Source organism: Ranitomeya imitator, chromosome 4 (assembly GCF_032444005.1).
Source record: "Ranitomeya imitator isolate aRanImi1 chromosome 4, aRanImi1.pri, whole genome shotgun sequence".
In the NCBI taxonomy this organism is placed as follows: Eukaryota; Metazoa; Chordata; class Amphibia; order Anura; family Dendrobatidae; genus Ranitomeya; species Ranitomeya imitator.
In genome coordinates this window covers 422,938,365-422,962,452 of record NC_091285.1, presented here as the reverse complement: position 1 = coordinate 422,962,452, position 24,088 = coordinate 422,938,365, and the positions used below count along the sequence as shown (strand labels likewise).

At 42.0% G+C, this 24,088-nt stretch overlaps 1 protein-coding gene across 2 annotated transcripts in view; it reads left to right on the top strand.

Annotated features, from left to right (window-relative positions):
* DENND6B (DENN domain containing 6B) overlaps window positions 1-24,088 on the top strand; it is a 78,042-nt gene that overhangs the window by 14,193 nt on the left and 39,761 nt on the right. For both annotated transcript variants that reach the window (XR_011320769.1, XM_069765460.1), the window contains exons 5-14: window positions 7,543-7,623; window positions 9,152-9,257; window positions 9,612-9,691; window positions 11,160-11,219; window positions 15,108-15,163; window positions 15,262-15,384; window positions 19,786-19,881; window positions 19,976-20,070; window positions 20,598-20,663; window positions 21,032-21,096. Coding sequence is in view for 1 of the 2 variants with exons in the window: in XM_069765460.1 (XP_069621561.1) it covers window positions 7,543-7,623; window positions 9,152-9,257; window positions 9,612-9,691; window positions 11,160-11,219; window positions 15,108-15,163; window positions 15,262-15,384; window positions 19,786-19,881; window positions 19,976-20,070; window positions 20,598-20,663; window positions 21,032-21,096 (828 nt within the window). In the remaining variant the exon portion in view is untranslated. The remainder of the gene's footprint in view (window positions 1-7,542; window positions 7,624-9,151; window positions 9,258-9,611; window positions 9,692-11,159; window positions 11,220-15,107; window positions 15,164-15,261; window positions 15,385-19,785; window positions 19,882-19,975; window positions 20,071-20,597; window positions 20,664-21,031; window positions 21,097-24,088) is intronic.

The window sequence follows — 24,088 nt, the reverse complement described above, 5'->3', positions numbered from 1 at the left end:
GTTAACACTGCTGGCGAGTTATTTTTACCATCGAGATAATGTTGTATTTTATTGAGCAAATTAGCTATGTTCTCCTGTGTAATTTAAAAATGTGAAGAGCTGACACACCCAAGTCTATAGGATGCCTTCAGAATGGTTAGGGAAAATTATAATAGATCACTCATATCTGGAATATAGTCACAGGCACTCTAGAGCAGGGGTGTCAAACTGCATTCCTTGAGGGCCGCAAACCATGCGTGTTTTCAAGATTTCCTTAGCTTTGCACAAGGTGCTGTAATCATTATGTGTGTAGGTGATTAAATTATCACCTGTGCAGTACAAGGAAATCCTGAAAACATGACCTGTCTGCAGCCCTTGAAGAATGCAGTTTGACACCTCTGCTCTAGAGTTACATTTATTTTTATGAAATGAATGCACTGCCATTTACAATAAATCCAGGAAGAAAAAAAAACACACACATATTCACTTGTCACAGCATTGAAATTGCAACATCGGGTAGGAAAATTTGTTAAATTATGGAAAATTCATTATTGTATTTTTAATGATGGGCAAATGATAAGAAAATGGAAATAATATTTTCAAAACATCTCAATTTGTTCAGTAGCAAGTATGAGTGCCACTCACAGAAAAACACAGCTTTCAAAGCAGACAGATGATGTCCCAGATTTGCTCGATGGAAGACAAGTGCGGAGACGCTGGAGGCCGTGGTAGCACCTTTAGGCCATGTTTCCTGGCGTTGTATAGAAAACAACTCCTAGGACACTTTGAAGAAATGGACGTACCTATGGTTCCATGATCAAATCATTGTATTACTGAGCTGTTTGTGGAATGAAAACTAGAGGGGTCTGAGTACCGTACTTTATGCCATACCACACTATAATCCAGAGAATAGGACTGGTGTGACTATCCATATGAAAGCCTCTTTATGATGTTGCCACGTGATATCGTCAGATTCCAAGCATTAGGTGTAACATACCAAGCCAAAGTTGTCCAACGATGTCTACACAAACCATCAGAAGGTGTTTGCACGACATTGGGCTATCCAGACATAGGAGTTCCATTGAACTATCGTGGTGCAAAGCAAGGCGAAGTAGAGGCAAGAATGGACGTCTATCTCTTCGGCGATGAGTACTGGTTTTGTCTTGGATGCAACGATAGCCAGAAATTTGTCAGGAGACAACATTGGTAATGACATGCAGAGACCTGCCATTGGGAACTCCACTCTGTTCTTACTCTTGGATTTATAGTGTGGGTTGGCATAATGTACAGTTGGTGAACCTTGATAGTTTTCGTTCAAGGTACACTGACATCTTAGCCTTACATTAATTTGTTTGATCAACCGCTTTTTAATGCTGCAACACCAGGCTGTATGTGACTCCTGCTATTATGGCTGGTACATGTAGTTTCCTATAATTAAAGTGTTATTCCCTTACTTTTATATTGATGACTTAATCATTGTCAGATTTGTGGGGATTCGACAACTGACATCCCTAATGATCATATGTTGTCAGGTGCCTTAGGCTTGGTATGTGAGCATCCTGCTTGGCAAAACCTGCAACCATGGCTTGCAGACGTGTGCCAGAATATCCTCGGGTATGCACTCCACCGAAGTTGAAGTGGGGGATGACAAATGCAGGGACAGGAGACTTCCTGTTTCTACAGAGAAATAATTAGCTGGGTAGAAAGGCAAAAATGAGCAATTGTAAGTACACAGTGCAACATAATAGGATGATTGCAATATCTTAAGAGGACAAAAACTTTCATGGGAGGAGAAGTGCTTCTTTAAAAGGATTTTCCCATTAACCAAGTTCACTTTAATCAATAGATCTTGGAATAAAAAAAAACTACACAATTGGATGTGCTAAATAATATGTTCCTGTGCTGAGAGAATCTTACACATGTGTCCCTGCTGTGTACTCTGCAATGGCTGTGTCTGACTGTGCAGGGACATAGTCTGATCATACCACAGGTCTTGGGCAGGGGAGGAAGCAAAAGAGTAAACAGACAGGACAGCACGGGATCACAGCTGATTCTTCTTTGAGGTAAAATATTGTTTAAAAACAGGCAGGGAAATGTTTTACCTCACAAAAAGAAACAGCAGCTGCGATCCCATGCTGTCCTGTCTGTATACTCTTTTGCTTCCCCCCCCCCTGCCCAGGAGATGTGGTATGATCAGTCCATGTGCCTGCATGGTCACACACAGCCGTTACACCATTACACAGTACACAGCAGGGACACATTTATAAGATTATCTCAGCACAGGAATATTATTTTACACACATCCAATTATTACACACATCCATTATTATGTATTATTATTCCAAGATCTGTTAATTAAAATGAACGTTGCTCGTGGGACAACCCCTTTAACCCCTTTCTGATATCTGACGTACTATCCCGTCAAGGTGGTATGGGCCCTTATGACCACTGACGGGATAGTACATCATCACCGATCAGCCGCGCTCATGGGGGAGCGCGGCCGATCGGGGCCGGGTGTCAGATGACTATCGCAGTCACCGACCGCTCCTGGCACATTATCCACTGGTATACTGTGATCAAAGTTGATCGCAGCGTTCCGGCGGCACAGGGAAGCATCGCGCAGGGAGGGCGCTCCCTGCGTGCTTCCCTGAGACCCTTGGAGCAACGCAGTCTCCGAGGTCTTCCCTGAGACCCTGACGTAGGGGCTTGCCGGCACCTGCTTTGAGCACCGAGGGCCTTCCCTGAGACCCTCGGCACTCAAAGCAGGCGCCGGCAAGCCTCTACCAGTGCCTGTGTGATCGCTGATCTGACACAGTGCACTGCAAAGTGTCAGATCAGTGATCTGACACTATAGCATAATGTTCCCCCCCCCCCCCCCCCCCGGGGGCAACGTAAAAAAATAAAAAATAAAATATTTCCATGTGTAAAAAACAAACAAAACTAAATAAAGAAAAAAAGAAATATATTGTTCCAATAAATACATGTCTTCATCTAAATAACAAAAAAAAACAATAAAAGTACACGTTTAGTATCACCGTGTCCGTAACAACCCGACCTATAAAACTGTCCCACTAGTTTCAGTGAGCACCGAAAAAAAATAAAAAAATGAGGCAAAAAACTACGCTTTATTATCATACCGCCAAACAAAAAGTGGAATAACACATGATCAAAAAGACGGATATAAATAACCATGATACCACTGAAAACGTCATCTTGTCCCGCAAACAAAAAGCTGCCATACAGCATCATCAACGAAAAAATGAAAAAGTTATAGTCCTCAGAATAAAGCGAGGCAAACATAATTATTTTTTTCTATAAAATAGTTTTTATCGTATAAAAGCGCCAAAACATAAAAAAATTATATAAATGAGGTATCGCTGTAATCGTTCTGACCCGAAGAATAAAACTGCTTTATCAATTTTACCAAACGGGGAACAGTATAAGCACCCCCCCCCCCCCCCCAAAAAAAAAAAAAAGAAATTCATGAATAGCTGGTTTTTGTTCATTCTACCTCACAAAAATCGGAAAAAAAACGATCAAAAAATGTCACGTGCCGGAAAATGTTACCAATATAAACGTCAACTCGTCCCGCAAAAGAAAAGACCTCACATGACTCTGTTGACCAAAATATGGAAAAATTATACCTCTCAAAATGTGGTAGCGCAAAAAATATTTTTTGCAATAAAAACCATCTTTTAGTATGTGACGGCTGCCAATCATAAAAATCCACTAAAAAACCCGCTATAAAAGTAAATAAAAACCCCCTCATCACCCCCTTAGTTAGGGAAAAATAATAACATTTAAAAAATGTATTTATTTCCATTTTTCCATTAGGGTTGGGGCTAAAGTTAGGGTTAGGGTTGGGGCTAAAGTTAGGGTTAGGGTTGGGGCTAACGTTAGGGTTAGGGTTGGGGCTAAAGTTAGGGTTGGGGTTAGGGTTGGGGCTAAAGTTAGGGTGGGGGCTTAAGTTATAGTTGGGGCTAAAGTTAGGGTTAGGGTTGGGGCTAAAGTTAGGGTTGGGGTTAGCGTTGGGGCTAAAGTTAAGGTTAGGGTTGGGGCTAAAGATAGGGTTGGGGCTAACGTTAGAGTTAGGGTTGGGGCTAAAGTTAGGGTTGGGGTTAGGGTTGGGGCTAAAGTTAGGGTGGGGGCTAAAATTAGGGTTGGGGCTAAAGTTAGGGTTAGGGTTGGGGCTAAAGTTAGGGTTGGGGCTAAAGTTAGGGTTGGGGTTAGGGTTGGGGCTAAAGTTAGGGTCGGGGTTAAAGTTAGGGTTGGGGCTAAAGTTAGGGTTAGGGTTGGGGCTATAGTTAGGGTTAGGGTTGGGGCTAAAGTTAGGGTTAGGGTTGGGGCCAAAGTTAGGGTTGGGGCTAAAGTTAGGGTTGGGGTTAGGGTTGGGGCTAAACTTAGGGTGGGGGCTAAAGTTAGGGTTGGGGCTAAAGTTAGGGTTGGGGCTAAACTTAGGGTTGGGGCTAAACTTAGGGTTAGCGTTGGGGCTAAAGTTAGGGTTAGGGTCGGGGCTAAAGTTAGGGTTAGGGTCGGGGCTAAAGTTAGGGTTGGGGCTAAAGTTAGTGTTGGGGCTAAAGTTAGGGTTGGGGCTAAAGTTAGGGTTAAGGTTGGGGCTAAAGTTAGGGTTAGGGTTAAAGTTAGGGTTGGGGCTAAAGTTAGGGTTAGGGTTGGGGCTAAAGTTAGGGTTAGGGTTGGGGCTAAAGTTAGGGTTGGGGCTAAAGTTAGGGTTAGGGTTGGGGCTAATGTTAGGGTTGGGGCTAAACTTAGGGTTGGGGTCGGGGCTAAAGTTAGGGTTGGGGCTAAAGTCAGGGTTGGGGCTAAAGTTAGGGTTGGGGCTATAGTTAGGGTTAGAGTTGGGGCTAAAGTTAGGATTAGGGTTGGGGCTAAAGTTAGGGTTGGGGTTAGCATTGGGGCTAACATTAGAGTTAGGGTTGGGGCTAAAGTTAGGGTTAGGGTTGGGGCTAAAGTTAGGGTGGGGGCTAAAATTAGGGTTGGGGCTAAAGTTAGGGTTGGGGCTAAAGTTAGGGTTGGGGTTAGTGTTGGGGCTAAACTTAGGGTGGGGGCTAAAGTTAGGGTTGAGGCTAAAGTTAGGGTTAGGGTTGGGGCTAAACTTAGGGTTGGGGCTAAACTTAGGGTTAGCGTTGGGGCTAAGGTTAGGGTCGGGGCTAAAGTTAGGGTCGGGGCTAAAGTCAGGGTTGGGGCTAAAGTTAGGGTTGGGGCTAAAGTTAGGGTTAGGGTTGGGGCTAAAGTTAGGGTTAGGGCTAAAGTTAGGGTTGGGGCTAAAGTTAGGGTTAGGGTTGGGGCTAAAGTTAGGATTAGGGTTGGGGCTAAAGTTAGGGTTAGGGTTGGGGCTAAAGTTAGGGTTTAGATTACATTTACGGTTGGGATTAGGGTTGGGATTAGGGTTAGGGATGTGGTTAGGGATATGGTTGAGATTAGGGTTAGAGGTGTGTTTGGGTTAGGGTTTCTGTTAGAATTGGGGGGTTTCCACTGTTTAGGCACATCAGGGGCTCTCCAAACGCGACATGGCGTCCCATCTCAAGTCCAGCCAATTCTGCGTGTAAAAAGTAAAACAGTGCTCCTTCTCTTCCGAGTTCTGCCAATGCGCCCAAACAGTGGTTTACCCCCACATATGGGGTATCAGCGTACTTAGGACAAATTGCACAACACCTTTTGGGGTCCAGTTTCTTCTGTTACCCTTGGGAAAATAAAAAATCGGGGGCAAAGATATATTTTTTGTGAAAAAATATGATTTTTTATTTTTACGGCTCTACATTATAATTTTCTGTAAAGAACTTGGTGGGTCAAAGTGCTCACCACACATCTAGATAAGTTCCTTAGGGGGTCTACTTTCCAAAATGTTGTTACTTGTGGGGGGTTTCAATGTTTAGGCACATCAGGGGCTCTCCAAATGCGACATGGCATTCCATCACAATTCCAGTCAATTTTGCATTGAAAAGTCAAATGGCGCTCCTTCCCTTCCGAGCTCTGCCATGTGCCCAAACAGTGGTTTACCCCCACATATGGGGTATCAGCGTACTCAGGACAAATTGCACAACAATTTTGGGTTCCAATTTCTCCTGTTACCCTTGTAAAATAAAACAAATTAGAGCTGATGTAAAATTTTTGTGAAAAAAAGTTAAATGTTCATTTTTTTTTTAAACATTCCAAAAATTCCTGTCAAACACCTGAAGGGTTAATAAACTTCTTGAATGTGGTTTTGAGTACCTTGAGATGTGCAGTTTTTAGAATGGTGTCACACTTGGGTATTTTCTGTCATATAGACCCCTCAAAGTGACTTCAAATGTGATGTGGTCCCTAAATAAAAATGGTGTAAAAATTTGAAATTGCTGGTCAACTTTTAACCCTTATAACTCCCTAACAAAAAAAAATTTTGGTTCCAAAATAGACATGTGTGAAATGTTACTTATTAAGTATTTTGTGTGACATATCTCTGTGATTTAAGGGCATAAAAATTCAAAGTTGGAAAATTGTGAAATTTTCAAAATTTTTGCCAAATTTCAGTTTTTTTTCACAAATAAACACAGGTAATATCAAAGAAATGTTACCACTATCATGAAGTACAATATGTCATGAGAAAACAATCTCAGAATCATCAGGATCCGTTGAAGCGTTCCAGAGATATAACCTCATAAAGGGACTGTGGTCAGAATTGCAAAAATTGGCCCATTGGTCATTAACGTACAAACCACCCTTGGGGTAAAAGGGTTAATGATGTTAGCACTCAAAAGCACTCAATACAAGTACCTTTTTTCAGTAATAAAGTTTGTAGCTGTCTCTAATTTATTCTAGTGCTTGTTCATTTTTTTTATTCTGACAGCACACAAACCCATAGTATTTCATTGATGCATATACACATCAGTTTTAAAAATGGATCCATGAAATTTAGAGCATTTACTGTTCTTATCAGGGTCAAAATCGGGTATTAATGGGAATCTATCAGCAAGTTTTTGCTATGTAATCTAAGCAGTGAGCTAGGGGTTAAAACACTGAACGCAACCATATGTCACATGTCCGGCTGTGTGGTGGTGTTTACTTAGACTGAAGGTTTTATCATGTCATTTTCTGGACTTCAGAAGCGAAAGCTTCCTGGTCCGACTCCGCCCCCCTCATGTGATAAGCAGCTCACTGTCTATAGACAATGTAAATACAGAGCCTGATGTGGGCGGGGTTAGCTTTTCAGCTCTGCTGTATTTTTAAATATAAAAACTCTGTGTCAGAATGAATGCATCCAACTAACGAAGTGATATATTGTTGGATTCAGGGTATTTTTGTCTACATCATGTTTTCAGATGGGGTAGCATAAACCTGCTGACAGATTACCTTTAAAGTCTATGGGGATCTGTGTAAAAATATAACACACTTTGTACTTTAAAGATCCATCCAAGCTTCATCCATTTTTAACTGTTACATGGTTACGTGCCAATGGATGAAAAAGTTCTGATAAGCCAACCTGCTTCATTGAAGGCTGATGAGACTAGTAGTAAGATCTTCACTTTCTCCATGTATGAACCATGCTCTTTTCTTCTGTCATTACAGAGGGATTCTGCCCATTACTTTGGGTACGTCTATTTTCGACAAGTAAGAGATAGTTCTGTAAAGAGAGGGTATTTTCAGAAGGTAAGGCCTTATTTTTTTGTAGAATGTCAGTTGTCACATAGATCAGGGGTGTCAAACTGCATTCCCCAAAGGCTGCAAACAGGTCATGTTTTCAGGATTTCCTTGTACTGCACAGGTGATAATATAATCACCTACACAAATAATGAGTTGGTGATTAAATTATCACCTGTGCAGTACAAGGAAATCCTGAAAACATGACCTGTTTGCAGCCCTCGAGGAATGCAATTTGACACCCCTGACATAGATGTTAACAACTTGGATATATATTTTAGACAGATAACCACATTTGGGTTACATTTTGTGAAATAAAGCAAATCTGAAGACTTTTTCTTTTTAATGACATGAGTGGTTTATTCAAAACCAATGTGAAAAAGAATTGTCCTAGTGACAGACCTCTTTAAATTAGTTTTTGTTCTATATTCTAGTTTGCATGCCTGGCTTATTGGCCTAGAGGAGGGCTAATATGGCAGCCATTGAAGTGAACCTGACAGTTATATACATGCTGTCAAAACCATGGGCACCATGATTCTGACACTGGCTCTGTCACGTTAGCCAGGTATGTACTCACTCTGAAATGCTGCGGCGTTTCAGATAAAAACATACCTTTAAAGGCCGACCAGGAACCATGTGGCTCAGAAGACTAGTCCTAGAGGCTGGTTCTCTGTACCTTTGAGTGACAAGTCTTTTCATATACATACAGTACAGACCAAAAGTTTGGACACACCTCATTTAAAGATTTTTCTGTATTTTCATGACTATGAAAATTGTACATTCACACTGAAGGCATCAAAACTATGAATTGACACATGTGGAATTATATACTTAGCAAAAAAGTGGGAAACAACTGAAAATATGTCTTATATTCTAGGTTCTTCAAAGTAGCCATCTTTTGCTTTGATGACAGCTTTGCACACTCTTGGCATTCTCTTGATGAGCTTCAAAAGGTAGTCACCGGGAAAACTTTTGGTCTGTACTGTACATGTAAGGAGAGACCTGTCACTCAGGAGAAGTGGGGTTGGGAGAGGTTGCCAGGGACCAGCCTCTAGGACTAGTCATTTAACACGCATGGTCCCGGGTTGGCTTTTACATGGGTGTTTTCACTATATCTGGCTGAAATGACAGAGCCAGGCTTTGATGCATGCATCTCATGGCTCAGGAACTGTGAATCAGCTGTCTGGTCCCCTTGAAGGCACGTCTCTTACCAGGTGCGGTAGATGCAGCCACATGATCTCTCTTGGTACTAATCATCTTTAATTATATAAGTGAGTGAAAATGAATTGCTCAAATATGTCTGTTGTAGAAAACCAGAAACATCTAAACATTAATTATCCATTAGTTATGAGATATGTTTGAAATTGAGCTCAGGATGACGTTCTTCTGTGACACCGATCCTTCTAAATGGCTGATATATACAGTACTCATCTTTTGGGTTTCATTTACCTATGCAAGTCCATGGCCACTTTTATTTTCATCAGTCCTTTTAACGTTCAATGTTCACTGAATACATATCTGTCTGCTTTCTTTTTAGTCTCTAGTTCTTCTCTCCAGTTTACCTTACACCAATTTGTTTCACACACTCCTGCAACTTATAGCTCCCGAATATTTTAACAAATTGGAGCCGTGTCTGGAAGCTGGTAAGAATGTGAATGGAAAAATCTGAATTAAAAAAATGTTTGTGTCTATGCGAATAGAGCAGTAATAGACAAACGTGACTACTGTACCATTCACTTCTATGGATCTACAACTTGCTGTTAGTAGTCATCATCAGTCATGCCTCAAAATAATGACAATAGGCTACATATCCTTTAGGATTCATGCCTCTCTATTTGACGCAGGATTGATGAATACTAACAGCCCATTGCCATTGATTATTTTCTGTGGCAATAGAAGTACGTTATATCTGATCCTCTATCATCTATGTCAGAATGATTATTCTAACATTATATTTATATACCACACTGACAAAAACACAATTTTGTTTGCTCTAGTTTGTAATCAGATCGATCGATGGCCGTTTCCCGAGCCAGGACTTTCCCTTTCATTGCCTATCATGGGGCTTGTCTTGCAGGTACTTAGTCAAATCACTGCCTATAACGCACTATACTGAATCCCTTCTACTATTAAGTAATTTTAATGTTTGCCTTTAGGAAGACTTTTCACTATAGTGAGAGAAGAGATAATGTGACAAGCTAAACACTGCACACACAGTCAGTGACGCTGGGAACTTCCAGCAGCTTCAGTGCTCTCGCACGTGGAGCAGCTCGTCACACCGCATATGTGGGGAGCCCATAGACAATGCGCAAGCGCGGCTCTCCAATTACAGTACATATCGCACAAGCGCAGGTCCCCCAATAGACACTGCCCAACCGCGGCAACACAATAAACTGCGCAAGTGCAGGATATATAGTGATGTCGGCAAAAACCACGAGACATGATTCAAATTGCATGCGCTGGGACAACCCTGACTGAACGCAATGAGCACACCCACCCCCTATGACTAAACGAGCAGGTAAGCTATAACTATATGTCTTAACGGAATAAACGTGTTGGTGATGCACGTTGTATCGCTAACAACACACTGGGGACACTTTGGAAGCTACAAATGACATTTAAATATTCTTAAGATTTGTGGAGCTCTGTGAAGTCTGTCCTCTGCTATTTGGAATATATGGCACTAGAGGACCCGTGCTCTTCCACTCTGAAGATGCTATTTGCATAGTTCAATTCACAGGCGAGCATTGAATGGCTTTTAAATCTCTTTACGCCGCTTTGGCACTCTCCACAAGAAGAAACTTTGCACCTTAGCCCCCTTGTCAGAGGCATCTCACCCAGGCAAATCAGATCTCCTATTTTGCACTGATGAGGAGCCAAAACTCTGAAACATGTGTTTACAAATGGAGTGTCTGGTTTGACTTCTTATCCTAAGTCATGTGGCAAGGCCCTTTATGGTATGTGCACACGTCAGGATTTCTTGCAGAAATTTTCCTGACAAAAACCGGACATTTCTGCCAGAAATCCGCATGCGTTTTTACCACGATTTTGACGCGTTTTTTATGCGTTTTGGGTGCGTTTTTTGTGCGTTTTTTCCCAAATGCATAGAATTGCGGGAAAAATGCAGAAAATCCGCAAAAATAATTAACATGCTCATTTTTTTTACCGCGATGTGTTTTTTTCGTGGAAAAAAACGCATCCATGTGCACAAAACATGCAGAATGCATTCTAAATGATAGAATGCATAATGTATGCGTTTTTAATGAGTTTTTATAGCGTTTTTAGCGTGAAAAAACGCAGGGAAAAAACCTGAACGTGTGCACATGGCCTTAATATTGAATTTTCGGATTGGTGCTTCCAATAGTTGGCATTAGCGTACCTGTCGTCTTCTTCGCAGAGTATGCCATTTGCATCTCTACAAATAAGACATTTATGACATCCAGTTGACTTATAAAGTTTGTTTTTATGTTTCTCTATTCACTGAACCTCATTATAGTACAATCAGATGTGTCTGTATATTATATTTACTATATATTAACTTTTAGGTTAAAATTCCAAATCAAACTGATCTGATGGAAACTAATGTTATTACTGATCATCCCAAGGTGAGTGACACATAAGCCTTGTAGGGTCACACTTTCTTACTTTATGTGAATATTTCGTCAGGCTTGTATAGTTATTTTTATGTGCAGGAAACTGCACACAGTTTATCTGTGATTGTCTGGGGTTTATAGTACAAACTAAGCACATTGATTTTGTGGTCTTCACCTGTACTCGCTATGTGCCCAAAAGCCACATTGTAAAATAAAAAGACCTTTGCAATACACCCGCATGTGTTTTCTGCTATGCAGTTCCAGCCAACTATACTTAGGTTTTTCTGTCCATCTTGAAGGAAATCTGTCAGCAGGTATTTTCCCTATAAACTGAGAGCAGCATGATGTAGGGGCAGAGATCTGTCACAGAGATCCCAGCGATGTGTCATTTACTGGGCTGCTTGGTGCATATTTGATAGAATTTGTTTTCCTTCCTGTAGATCTAGCAGTAATCAGAGTGCTGAGCTGTGTATTACCCCACCCACACCATTGATTGGCTGCTTCATGAGTACACTGTGCATTGTCAGCAGACTGCCAATCAGTGGTGGGGGCGGGGTTGCACAGATTAGCCTGACGGGCCTGCATGTGATTACTAGGCCGGCAGTGATAATTTCTTGCTGATAAAACACTGCTTGTATTGAAACTACAACACGCAGCCTAGTAAGTGACACACCACTGGAATCAGACTCTTTGCCACTATATCACTATTTTCTCAGGTTAAATAGCAATAACTTGTTGCCAGATTCCCTTTAATGGTCATACCAGCTGTAGCTGATACACATAAATTGATTAATCGTGTAGCGTATATGATCTTATTATATATGTGAGATCTGATATCCTCACCTCATTCTAACTCTGTGAAACATATTCTTGGACACACTACAAATATCACTGATATGATCGTTATTAGTTACAGTAATAATGTTAACCAGTAAGTAAACTTTCATTTTTTTATACTTTTTTTTCACAATGGAAAGTTATGAAATTTAGAAAATCATTTGTCTTCATTTCTGTAAATAAATTGCATGTAAGTGGCTTCCAAACCCCTGTTTTTCCCCCGTCTATTTGCCTGCTTTCATTTATATCGGGGTCTAAGGGGTATCGTTTCTCCTTATGAAGAGTGACATACCATCTCTGGCTTGTCAGGGTAAGGAGGCTTATTCGCCGTGCAATGCTCCTCTGGGAAATATAATATGCAAATTGCCTGTTCTGAGAAAAAGAGGACTTAACTCTATAGCACCACCTGTTGGAAGTAGCGATCCTTCGTGTCTGCGAATTGAGATACTAATTTGGCTTTTATCCTAAGTCATATTGCACGACTCGTTAAAGAGTTGATTGTGACTTGTAGGATCGCTACTTCCAACAGGTGGCGCTATAGAGTTAAGTCGTCTTTTTCTCAGAAGAGGCAATTTGCATTGTACGTTGAATAAGCCTCCTTACCTTGACAAGCCAGAGATGGTATGTCACTGTCCATAAGGAGAAACGATACCCCTTAGACCCCAGTCCAGAGCCTCTCACCTAGCCAAATCAGTTCTCATGCTTCAACTGACGAGGGCCAACAGCCCGAAACACCGTGTCTGCGAATTGAGATACTAATTTGGCTTTTATCCTAAGTCATATTGCACGACTCATTAAAGAGTTGATTGTGACTTGTAGGATCGCTACTTCCAACAGGTGGCGCTATAGAGTTAAGTCCTCTTTTTCTCAGAAGAAGCAATTTGCATATTCATTTCTATCAGAATGTACTGATTTGGAGTACAAATGATGGCAGTGAAAGGATCGGCCCCTGTATCCTCCTGAGTATTGTGCTCATCAGTACAATCTCCTGCAGCAGTTTATCCCTAGAGCTAGGCACAATGCTTAGCTGACCCTTCACTGCCATCATCTGTACTCCAAAGATCTGCAATCACGGCCAAAAGTTTTAAGACTAATACAAATTTTGGTTTTCACAAAGTTTCCTTCTCCCATGTTTTGAAGTCTTTTAGTCTGATGCTTCTCTCGTTACTCAAGTACAGTTATAAGTATTTCATAAGTTTTCACACTTTTATTGAGAAATAGATCAAGGTAATATAAAGCTTCAATATTTACAGAGTTGACTTATTTTTCAAGACTTCTGCAGACTGCCCTGACATGTTGAATATCAACTTCTGGGTCAAGTACTAACTGGTGACAACCCATTCTTGTCTAACGGTGCTTGAAGCTTATCACAATTTCTCTGTTTTTGTTTGTCCACCTACTTTTTGTGGACTGACCACAGGTTCTCAATGGGATTGATATCTGAGGAGTTTCCTGGTCATGGACCCAAAATTTCAATGTTTTGTTCACCAAGTCACTTACAGTAGTTATCACTTTTGCCTTGTGACATGGTCCCCATATGCTGGAGAAAGCTTTGTTCATCACCAACTTGCTCCTAGATGGTTGGCTCCTGGATGTTCCTCTTGGAGGATGTATAGATACTGTTCTTTATTCATGGAAGCGTTCTTAGGTAAAATTGTGCGAGAGCCCATTCCCTTGGATGAAAAGCAACTCCACACATGAATGGTCTCAGGATACTTTACTGTTAACATGACAAAGGACCCATGGTAGCACTCCCCTTTTCTTCTCTGGACAGTCATTCTTCCAGATGTCCCAAGCAGCCTGAAGAGGCATGATCAGAGAAAATAACACAGGAGTTTTAAAGCCACTTACGGTATATTAATTTTAATTTTTTACAGGAATGAAAACTAATCTCCTAATAAAGTGATTTGGAAAGTTTTATAACCATCCATGATGGACAAAATTCCAAAAAAAACAAACAAACAAAAGTTCTAGATTCTCTTTAATAAAAAATTATATTGAGTAAAGTCATTAAAAATTGAGATAATCGGAATGTATATCTACATTCATAGTATTTTTATCCTTTAATCTGTAGCAGGCACCATATCTATTAGGCTAGGTTCACATTGCGTTAGGGCAATCCGTTTAACGGATCCGTTTGTAGGCAGCACTAACACAATCTAACGGACATGTTAACGCACCCATAGACTTACATTAATGTAACGGATCCTAACGCATGTCAAAATCGGCATGCGATAGCAATGGTCCGTTAGTTTGTAACGCACCTTCCAATACGGACTACCGCATGGTGAACGCACAGCGAACGGAAGCGTTCATTCTGCATAGAACTGTATTGCAAACGCAGGCAGACGTGCAGCCACATGCGTTAATGCATGCGTTAATGCGATGGCAAAAATACAAGACAATTTGGGCTCATTTTTAGCACATCCGTTTAATGGATCCGTTAAACGGATTGCCCTAACTCAATGTTAACCTAGCCTTATAGGGTGAGCTCACCAGGGCAACAAGTGAAAGTGTTCTACAGATGGTAACAGCAATTTTTGTTACTTTCCAATATTGCTCGTATTGTCAAAAACCATCCTGTAATCACCTTCCCCCATCTTTTATGCTTCATGTAAGAAGCTAATGTGGGAAATACTTATTATCCACATTAGTAGAGTAAAGCTGCTTGTCATACTAGGTGGACAAAGGGTATGTGCACACGTATCTTTGAGGGCTGCGGATGCATGTGCACTGCGGATTTCGTTTCCCATAGGTTAACATGGTACTGTAAACTCATGGGAAACCGCTGCGGACCCGCAGCAAAATCCGCAGCGTGTGCCCATACCCTTACACTGAGGTGGTAGGAAACCTACAGAAGAAACCCTTGTGCCGTCTCGTTGTCTGTGCACTAAAGCCAGCGGCCATCATTCCTACCTAGTGTCAGATTATCTAAGATGCAGCTCTAGCAAACATTTACAGTGAGAATATGCCTGAAAACAACATAACAGAAAAGTATACAAGTATATTGTATATTTCTGTCTCACCTCAGATACATTGATCATATCTCTACATTATACACAGGATCGGCTTGACCCACCATGCCAAATCTCCAGCATCCATGAGTTGGATCTCTTCAGGTGGGATAAGTCCTTTATAGATATGCATGTGACATAAGTTTTTTTTATGCAAGCTGTTTATATCCAATATTACTCCACTTATTGTCTGTATTACCTAGGTCCCTGCAGTCTGTCCTGATGAACCTCCAGTTGCTGTGGGAGCTGGTTTTGCTAGGAGAACCACTAGTTATTTTGGCACCTTCACCTACCATTTCTTCTGAAATTGTACTCGCATTGACTGGGTAATGGATAACTTGCTCTTATATCGGTTTCATGGGATTAGATGGGAAATAGTGATGAGCGATTATACTCGATACTCGAAATTTCCCGAGCACGCTTGGGTGTCCTCTGAGTATTTTTGAGTGCTCGGAGATTTAGTTTTCTTGCCGCAGCTGAACGATTTACATCTGTTAGCCAGCATAATTACATGCGGGGATTCCCTAGCAACCAGGCAACCCCCACATGTACTTATGCTGGCTAACAGATGTAAATCGTTCAGCTGCGGCAAGAAAAACTAAATCTGCGAGCACTAAAAAATACTTGGAGGATACCCAAGCGTGCTCGGGAAATCTCGAGTAACGAGTATATTCGCTAATCTCTAATGGGAAACTATTGACTAGTAATAGCACTGATGTTACTTCCAGATCAGTGTTTCCCAAACTTCAGTCCTCAGGAACCCCAACAGACCATGTTTTCAGGATTTCCTTAGGCCGGCGTCACACTTGCGAGTTTTACGGACGTAAGAGCGCAGAAACTACGTCCGTAAAACTCGCAAAAAATACGGCAAAATTATTCTCTATGCCCCTGCTCCTATCTGCCGTATTAAACTGATCAGTATTATACGGCTTTCTACGGCCGTAGAAAATCGCAGCATGCTGCGTTTGTCACCGTATTGCGCAAATAAAACGTCAATGAAAGTCTATGGAAGCCCCAAAAATACGGATTACACACGGACCAGCAGTGTGACTTGCGAGGAATATGCAGCGCTGTTAGAGAGAAAAGCCGGCAATTCAGTGCGGTGTACAGTAAAATCACACTGACAGCTTAGAATAGAATAGGTAGAATAAATGTGTACACATAGAATAGGTATATATATATATATATATATATATATATATATATATATATATATATATGTCAGTGAGACACATATATGTATATATATTAATATTTTATCCAGCGCGATATAGCAGAAAGCCGGTAATTCAATTACCGGCTTTTGCTTTCTCCTTCCTAAAACCCGACATGATATGAGACCTGGTTTACATACAGTAAACCATCTCATATCCCCATTTTTTTTGCATATTCCACACTACTAATGTTAGTAGTGTGTATATGCAAAATTTGGCCGTTCTAGCTAGTAAATTAAGGAGTTAAATGGCGGAAAAAATTGGCGTGGGCTCCCGCCCAATTTTCTCCGCCAGAGTAGTAAAGCCAGTGACTGAGGGCAGATATTAATAGCCTGGAGAGGGTCCACGGTTATTGGCCCCCCCCTGGCTAAAAACATCTGCCCCCAGCCACCCCAGAAAAGGCACATCTGGAAGATGCGCCTATTCTGGCACTTGGCCACTCTCTTCCGATTCCCGTGTAGCGGTGGGATATGGGGTAATGAAGGGTTAATGCCACCTTGCTATTGTAAGGTGACATTAAGCCAAATTAATAATGGAGAGGCGTCAATTATGACACCTATCCATTATTAATCCAATACTAGTAAAGGGTTAAAAAAAAAACACACACACATTATTAAAAATGAATTTAATGAAAAAAACACAAAGGTTGTTGTATTAATTTATTCTACTCTCAATCCACTCACTGAAGACGCTCGATCTGTAAATCAAAATAAAAATAATAAACCAAGAATATACATACCTTCCGAGGATCTGTAAGGTCCAACGATGTAAATCCATCTGAAGGGGTTAAAATATTTTGCAGGCAGGAGTTCTGTTAATGCAGCGCTACTCCTGCCTGCAAAACCCCAGCGAATGAAGGTAAAGTAGGTCAATGACCTATATTTAGCTTCATTTGCGGTGAGGCGCCCTCTGCTGGCTGTTTCTAGATCGTGGGAACTTTCCTAGAAAGCTCCCTGGCTCGAGATCATAAGAGGGCGCCCTCTGCTGGTTGTCCTCATATGAACTCGAGCCTGGGAGCTTTCTAGGAAAGTTCCCACGATCTAGGAACAGCCAGCAGAGGGCGCCTCACCGCAAATGAAGCTAAATATAGATCATTGACCTACTTCACCTTCATTCGCTGGGGTTTTGCAGGCAGGAGTAGCGCTGCATTAACAGAACTCCTGCCTGCAAAATATTTTAACCCCTTCAGATGGATTTACATCGTTGGACCTTACAGATCCTCGGAAGGTATGTATATTCTTGGTTTATTTTTATTTTTTTGATTTACAGATTGAGCGTCTTCAGTGAGTGGATTGAGAGTAGAATAAATTAATACAACAACCTTTGTGTTTTTTTCATTAAATTAATTTTTAATAATGTGTGTGTGTTTTTTTTAACCCTTTACTAGTATTGGATTAATAATGGATAGGTGTCATAATTGACGCCTCTCCATTATTAATTTGGCTTAATGTCACCTTACAATAGCAAGGTGGCATTAACCCTTCATTACCCCATATCCCACCGCTGCACGGGAATGGGAAGAGAGTGGCCAAGTGCCAGAATAGGTGCATCTTCCAGATGTGCCTTTTCTGGGGTGGCTGGGGGCAGGTGTTTTTAGCCAGGGGGGGCCAATAACCGTGGACCCTCTCCAGGCTATTAATATCTGCCCCCAGTCACTGGCTTTACTACTCTGGCGGAGAAAATTGTGCGGGAGCCCACGCCAATTTTTACCGCCATTTAACCCCTTAATTTACTAGCTAGAACGGCCAAATTTTGCATATACACACTACTAACATTAGTAGTGTGGAATATGCAAAAAATGGGGATATGAGATGGTTTACTGTATGTAAACCAGGTCTCATATCATGTCGGGTTTTAGGAAGGAGAAAGCAAAAGCCGGTAATTGAATTAATGGCTTTCTGCTATATCGCGCTGGATGAAATATTAATATATATACATATATGTGTCTACTGACATATATATATATATATATATAGACAGTATATATGGTTTTTGTTTTTTTTTTACACATGGATCCCTTGTATAGCCGTATGTCGGTTTTGCAAGCCTGCGATAAAAACACGCATTACGGCTGCCATACGGATTACATACGGAGGATGCCATGCGCAAAAAACGGTGACACACCCTGCCTACGGAGGAGCTATGGACCATTATTTTCGGGACTTTTCAGCGTATTACGGCCGTAATATACGGACCGTATTTTCATACGCTGTGTGTGACGCCGGCCTTAGTGTTACACAGTGGAGAGAACCTGTGGCCGGTTCTGATGCCTTGATAATAATTTTATCACATTTGTAATACTAAGGAAATCACAATCTATTGGGGGCCATGAGGGCAGGAGTTTGGGAAATGCTGTTCTAGATGCACAAGACCCCTTTACAGTTCTCTATTCTACGAACTAGAGTATATAAAGCCTTGGATAAGTGTAAGACTGTGTAGTGCTAAGAAATATATTAAAGGCACAATACCATGTTTTGGCACTCCTGCTGTCCGGTGAGCACTGCCCTGCCTTCGCTAGTTACCCGGCACAGATTCAAAACCTCATTCTAATGTGGAAAAATCTGTCCCTTAGGCCGGGGTCACACTACAGCGTAATACGGACAAGTGATAAGCGATAAAAAAAAATCGCATAGCACTCGGACCAATGTTAATCTATGGGGCAGCTCACATCATCCGTTTTTTTCTCATCCGTATTACATTTGCGAGTGAAATTGCAGCATGCTGCGATTGTCCGCGTATCTCAGCTGAGAAACGCCAATGCAAGTCTATGGGTGCGAGAAAAAAATGGCACAGCACACGGCCCATCAGTGTGACTTGCGAGAATTTCTCAGGCATTGGGGAGGTGACAGGAAATTGGCACAGCCATTATTTGCTCATTTTGCAAGTGTGTGAGAAAGTGTCACCATACGGATGACACACGGATACTTTTTTGAGAAATAAACGCATCCTGGCATTGCACACGGATCACCATACGGAGAACACTTGTGCGATTCTCAGCAGACAAAATCGGACAGATTTTTTTATACATTGTGTGTGACTCCAGCCTTAAGTATGTTAGGGACCATAAAATTCGCAGAATGCTCGTTGTTTTGTCGTAAAGCAGCCACTATGGATTATGGGTTTTGCCCTCTGCAAAGCATAGGATGAAATCCACAGCCAAATCCTTGACCAAATCTGCATTTAAAGGGACTCTGTCACCTGAATTTGGAGGGAACAATCTTCAGCCATAGAGGCGGGGTTTTCGGGTGTTTGATTCACCCTTTCCTTACCCGCTGGCTACATGCTGGCTGCAATATTGGATTGAAGTTCATTCTCTGTCCTCTGTAGTACATGCCTGCACAAGGCAAGATTGCAGACACACGAAAGAGGGCATTATGATGAAGTATTGTTCTTCATTAAGGGCCTTCTTTCTCGCCCCTACTGAGTATTCGATTAGGACATGAGCACAATGCTCAGGCAGTTTAATGCTTTTTTTCTTCCCTTGCTTTATTCAGTTTGTTTTTGTATTTTCAGATGCATTTCTCCATTAAAGTTTTGCTCTGATTTCCGTCCATATTTCACTGTTCACGACAGCGAATTCAAAGAATACACGACAAGAACCCAAGCCCCGTAAGTGAAGATAGATTCTACTTTCTTCATTATTAGGAATCTGAAAAACAATTCTAAATGATAAATATGGCTTTCTCGTTCTTCTTCTCTTAAGCCCTAGCTTGTTACTTGGAGTAACCAATCCGTTCTTCATCAAGACTTTGCAGCACTGGCCCCACATCCTTCGTGTTGGAGAACCTCGAGTGTCTGGTAAGGAAACAGCAGTGAGGATGGAGCTTGTGTGGCATGTTAGAGAGCGTCCTGAGAGGTAAACTATCACCTACATAAAGCTGTAGGATGTGGGCATATTCCATAGGGCAGGTGCAGACGAGTGTATTTGCTGTCCGAGTGCGATCCGACAAAACATTGGCTCACACTCGGACCGATGTTAGTCTACGTGGCCGATCACTTGACCGATCTTGGCCTTGGACAGAGAGAAGAAAATCGCTGCATGCCCGAGCTTATCCAATATACGGATCTCACTTGGCCATGCAAGTAATTGAAACATCGGACTGCCCTCGGATGACATCTGAGTGCAAACCGATTTCTGTGGCCTCACAGAATGGAGAGGATGGAGACATTTTTTTATTCTCCATCTTCTCCTCTTCTGAGAGATTTGGAGCATACTGTGATCACACTCTGATGAAACAATGCCAGGTTTCAACTTCTAGTGATGATGCATCAGAGGTGAGGTCCCTGGTACACACTCTGAAAATGGGGATTATTTTTCCCTGCAGGCGATTTACCGAAACAAGTGAAATTAAAGAAGGTAACAAAGTTGAAGACACTGGATACGAAATTGGGTAAAGTTGACTATTTTAGTTTTGTATTCAACCTTACAACTTCACACAGTATAATAAGGAGATCTGACTGTATCATGCCATGAACCAAACTGCAGCCTGTATATACTATGTACGTAGAAAATGTGCTGTTGGCGTGGGTAGACGTGCACCTAACCATGCTTGAGTAAGAATTCCTTTTTTTTGTGATAAAAGCGTATAATTAGTATATAAGAAAAGTACGTACTAATCTAATATATGTATCGGACAAAAGGCTATAGTGTAATAGAACATGTGGACCACAGAGATTGTTATTTATATTGCACACAGAAGTAGACCACAGTAAACTATATGGATTTTTTACAGAACTGGATTTTTTGTTCTCTCTGTAGGCATGTACACGTCCTATAAGCCGTTCCTCCACAAGGACAAGGCCCTTATTAAACAGTTATTAAAGGTAACTACAGCAATACACAGTAATGTGCGACGGAGTAAGCTGATGGTTTTGTATTTGGAACTTCGTTTTCTTATGTTAGGTCTTTGGCAGTTCTCAACTAACACACAACTATCCACACTTACTGTTATTGCCATTTTCTTACATTTTTAAGGCGATGTGCACATTTTGCTATTTTTATCTTTTTATTTTACGCATTATTATCGTAAAACTTGAAGGATTTCCTAGTACCAGCAAAGTTAATGAGATTCCTGAAGTCTCATTCACATGTTGCTTACTTTTTTTTTTGTAAATCTCCATTTCTACGGCAGCTTTCACCCATACTAATAAATGGGGAAAAAATCCGCAACAAAAACATGGGAAAACGCACATATTTATTCAGTGTTTTTCCTGCCAACACATCAGGATTTGCAGCAGAATTTTCTTCTGTCGATCCGGAATGTGTGCACCTACCCAAACTTGTAGTTATCGCTGATGTTTTTTGCACCAATTTCATTAAAAGGGTGCACGCGATTCATGAATTTTGCACAAAGCCCAAAAATGTTTGTTTTTTCTTCCTACAGCTGTTTTTGTGACTCTTTAGCACCAAAAGTCATACTTTTAGCAAAATGGTGCAAAAAATGCAGCAAAATGACTGGTGTGCATAAAATTACTCCAGGGGTAGTAAGGGGGACTGTTATGACCTGGTGGTCAGGACAATAATGGACCTGGTGGTTAAGAGCACACGGAATGACCTGATAGTTACTGATAATATAGGACGAGCTCTGAGACGTGGGAACTCTGCTGACCGCAATCCCTAATCCTATCACACACACTAGAAATAGCCGTGGAGCGCTCCTGACGCTCCCTGGGCGCCTCGTCACAGCCTAAGGAACTAGCTAGCCCTAAAGATAGAAAAATAAAGCCTACCTTGCCTCAGAGAAATTCCCCAAAGGAACAGGCAGCCCCCCACATATAATGACTGTGAGTAAAGATGAAAATTACAAACACAGAGATTAAATAGATTTAGCAAAGTGAGGCCCGACTTACTGAACAGACAGAGGATAGGAAAGGCAGCTTTGCGGTCAGCACAAAAAACTACAAAAAGACCATGCAGAGGGCGCAAAAAGACCCTCCGCACCGACTCACGGTGCGGAGGCGCTCCCTCTGCGTCCCAGAGCTTCCAGCAAGCAATAAAGATTATTATTAAGACAACAATCAAAATAGCAAGCCGGACAGAAAAATAGCAAACCAGAGAAAAACAAGCAGTAACTTAGCTTCTGCTGGGAAGACAAGTCACAAGAACGATCCAGGAGTGAACTAGACCAATACTGGAACATTGACAGGTGGCATGGAGCAAAGATCTAAGTGGAGTTAAATAGAGCAGCCAGCTAACGAATTAACCTCGTCACCTGTGGAAGGAACCTCAGAAGCCGCAGCCCCACTCACAACTACCAGAGGAAGCCCATGGACAGAACCAGCCGAAGTACCATTCATGACCACAGGAGGGAGCTTGACAACAGAATTCACAACAGTACCCCCCCCCTTGAGGAGGGGTCACCGAACCCTCACCAGAGCCCCCAGGCCGACCAGGACGAGCCAAATGAAAGGCACGAACCAGATCAGCAGCATGAACATCGGAGGCAAAGACCCAGGAATTATCTTCCTGACCATAACCCTTCCACTTGACCAGGTACTGGAGTTTCCGTCTCGAAATACGAGAATCCAAAATCTTCTCCACCACATACTCCAACTCCCCCTCAACCAACACCGGGGCAGGAGGATCAACGGATGGAACCACAGGCGCCACGTATCTCCGCAACAATGACTTATGGAATAGATTATGGATGGCAAAAGAAGCTGGAAGGGTCAAACGAAACGACACAGGATTGAGAACCTCAGAAATCTTGTACGGACCAATGAAACGAGGCTTAAACTTAGGAGAGGAAACCTTCATAGGAACATAACGAGACGACAACCAAACCAAATCCCCAACACGAAGACGGGGACCCACACAGCGCCGGCGGTTAGCGAAACGTTGAGCCTTCTCCTGGGACAATGTCAAATTGTCCACCACATGAGTCCAAATCTGCTGCAACCTATCCACCACAGTATCTACACCAGGACAGTCCGAAGACTCAACCTGCCCTGAAGAGAAACGAGGATGGAAACCAGAATTGCAGAAAAACGACAAAACCAAAGTAGCCGAGCTGGCCCGATTATTAAGGGCGAACTCAGCCAAAGGCAAAAAGGACACCCAATCATCCTGATCAGCAGAAACAAAGCATCTCAGATATGTTTCCAAAGTCTGATTAGTTCGTTCAGTTTGGCCATTTGTCTGAGGATGGAAAGCCGAGGAAAAAGACAAATCAATGCCCATCCTAGCACAAAAGGCTCGCCAAAACCTCGAAACAAACTGGGAACCTCTGTCCGAAACGATGTTCTCCGGAATGCCATGTAAACGAACCACATGCTGGAAAAACAATGGCACCAAATCAGAGGAGGAAGGCAATTTAGACAAGGGTACCAAATGGACCATCTTAGAGAAGCGATCACAAACCACCCAAATGACCGACATCTTTTGAGAGACAGGGAGATCCGAAATAAAATCCATAGAGATATGCGTCCAGGGCCTCTTCGGGACCAGCAAGGGCAAAAGCAACCCACTGGCACGAGAACAGCAGGGCTTAGCCCGAGCACAAGTCCCACAGGACTGCACAAAAGAACGCATATCCCGCGACAAAGACGGCCACCAAAAGGATCTAGCCACCAAATCTCTGGCACCAAAGATTCCCGGATGACCAGCCAACACTGAACAATGAACCTCAGAGATAACTCTACTAGTCCATTTATCAGGGACAAACAGTTTCTCTGCTGGGCAACGGTCAGGTCTAACAGCCTGAAATTTTTGCAGCACCCGCCGCAAATCAGGGGAGATGGCAGACAAAATTACCCCCTCTTTGAGAATACCCGCCGGCTCAGGAACACCCGGAGAGTCGGGCACAAAACTCCTTGA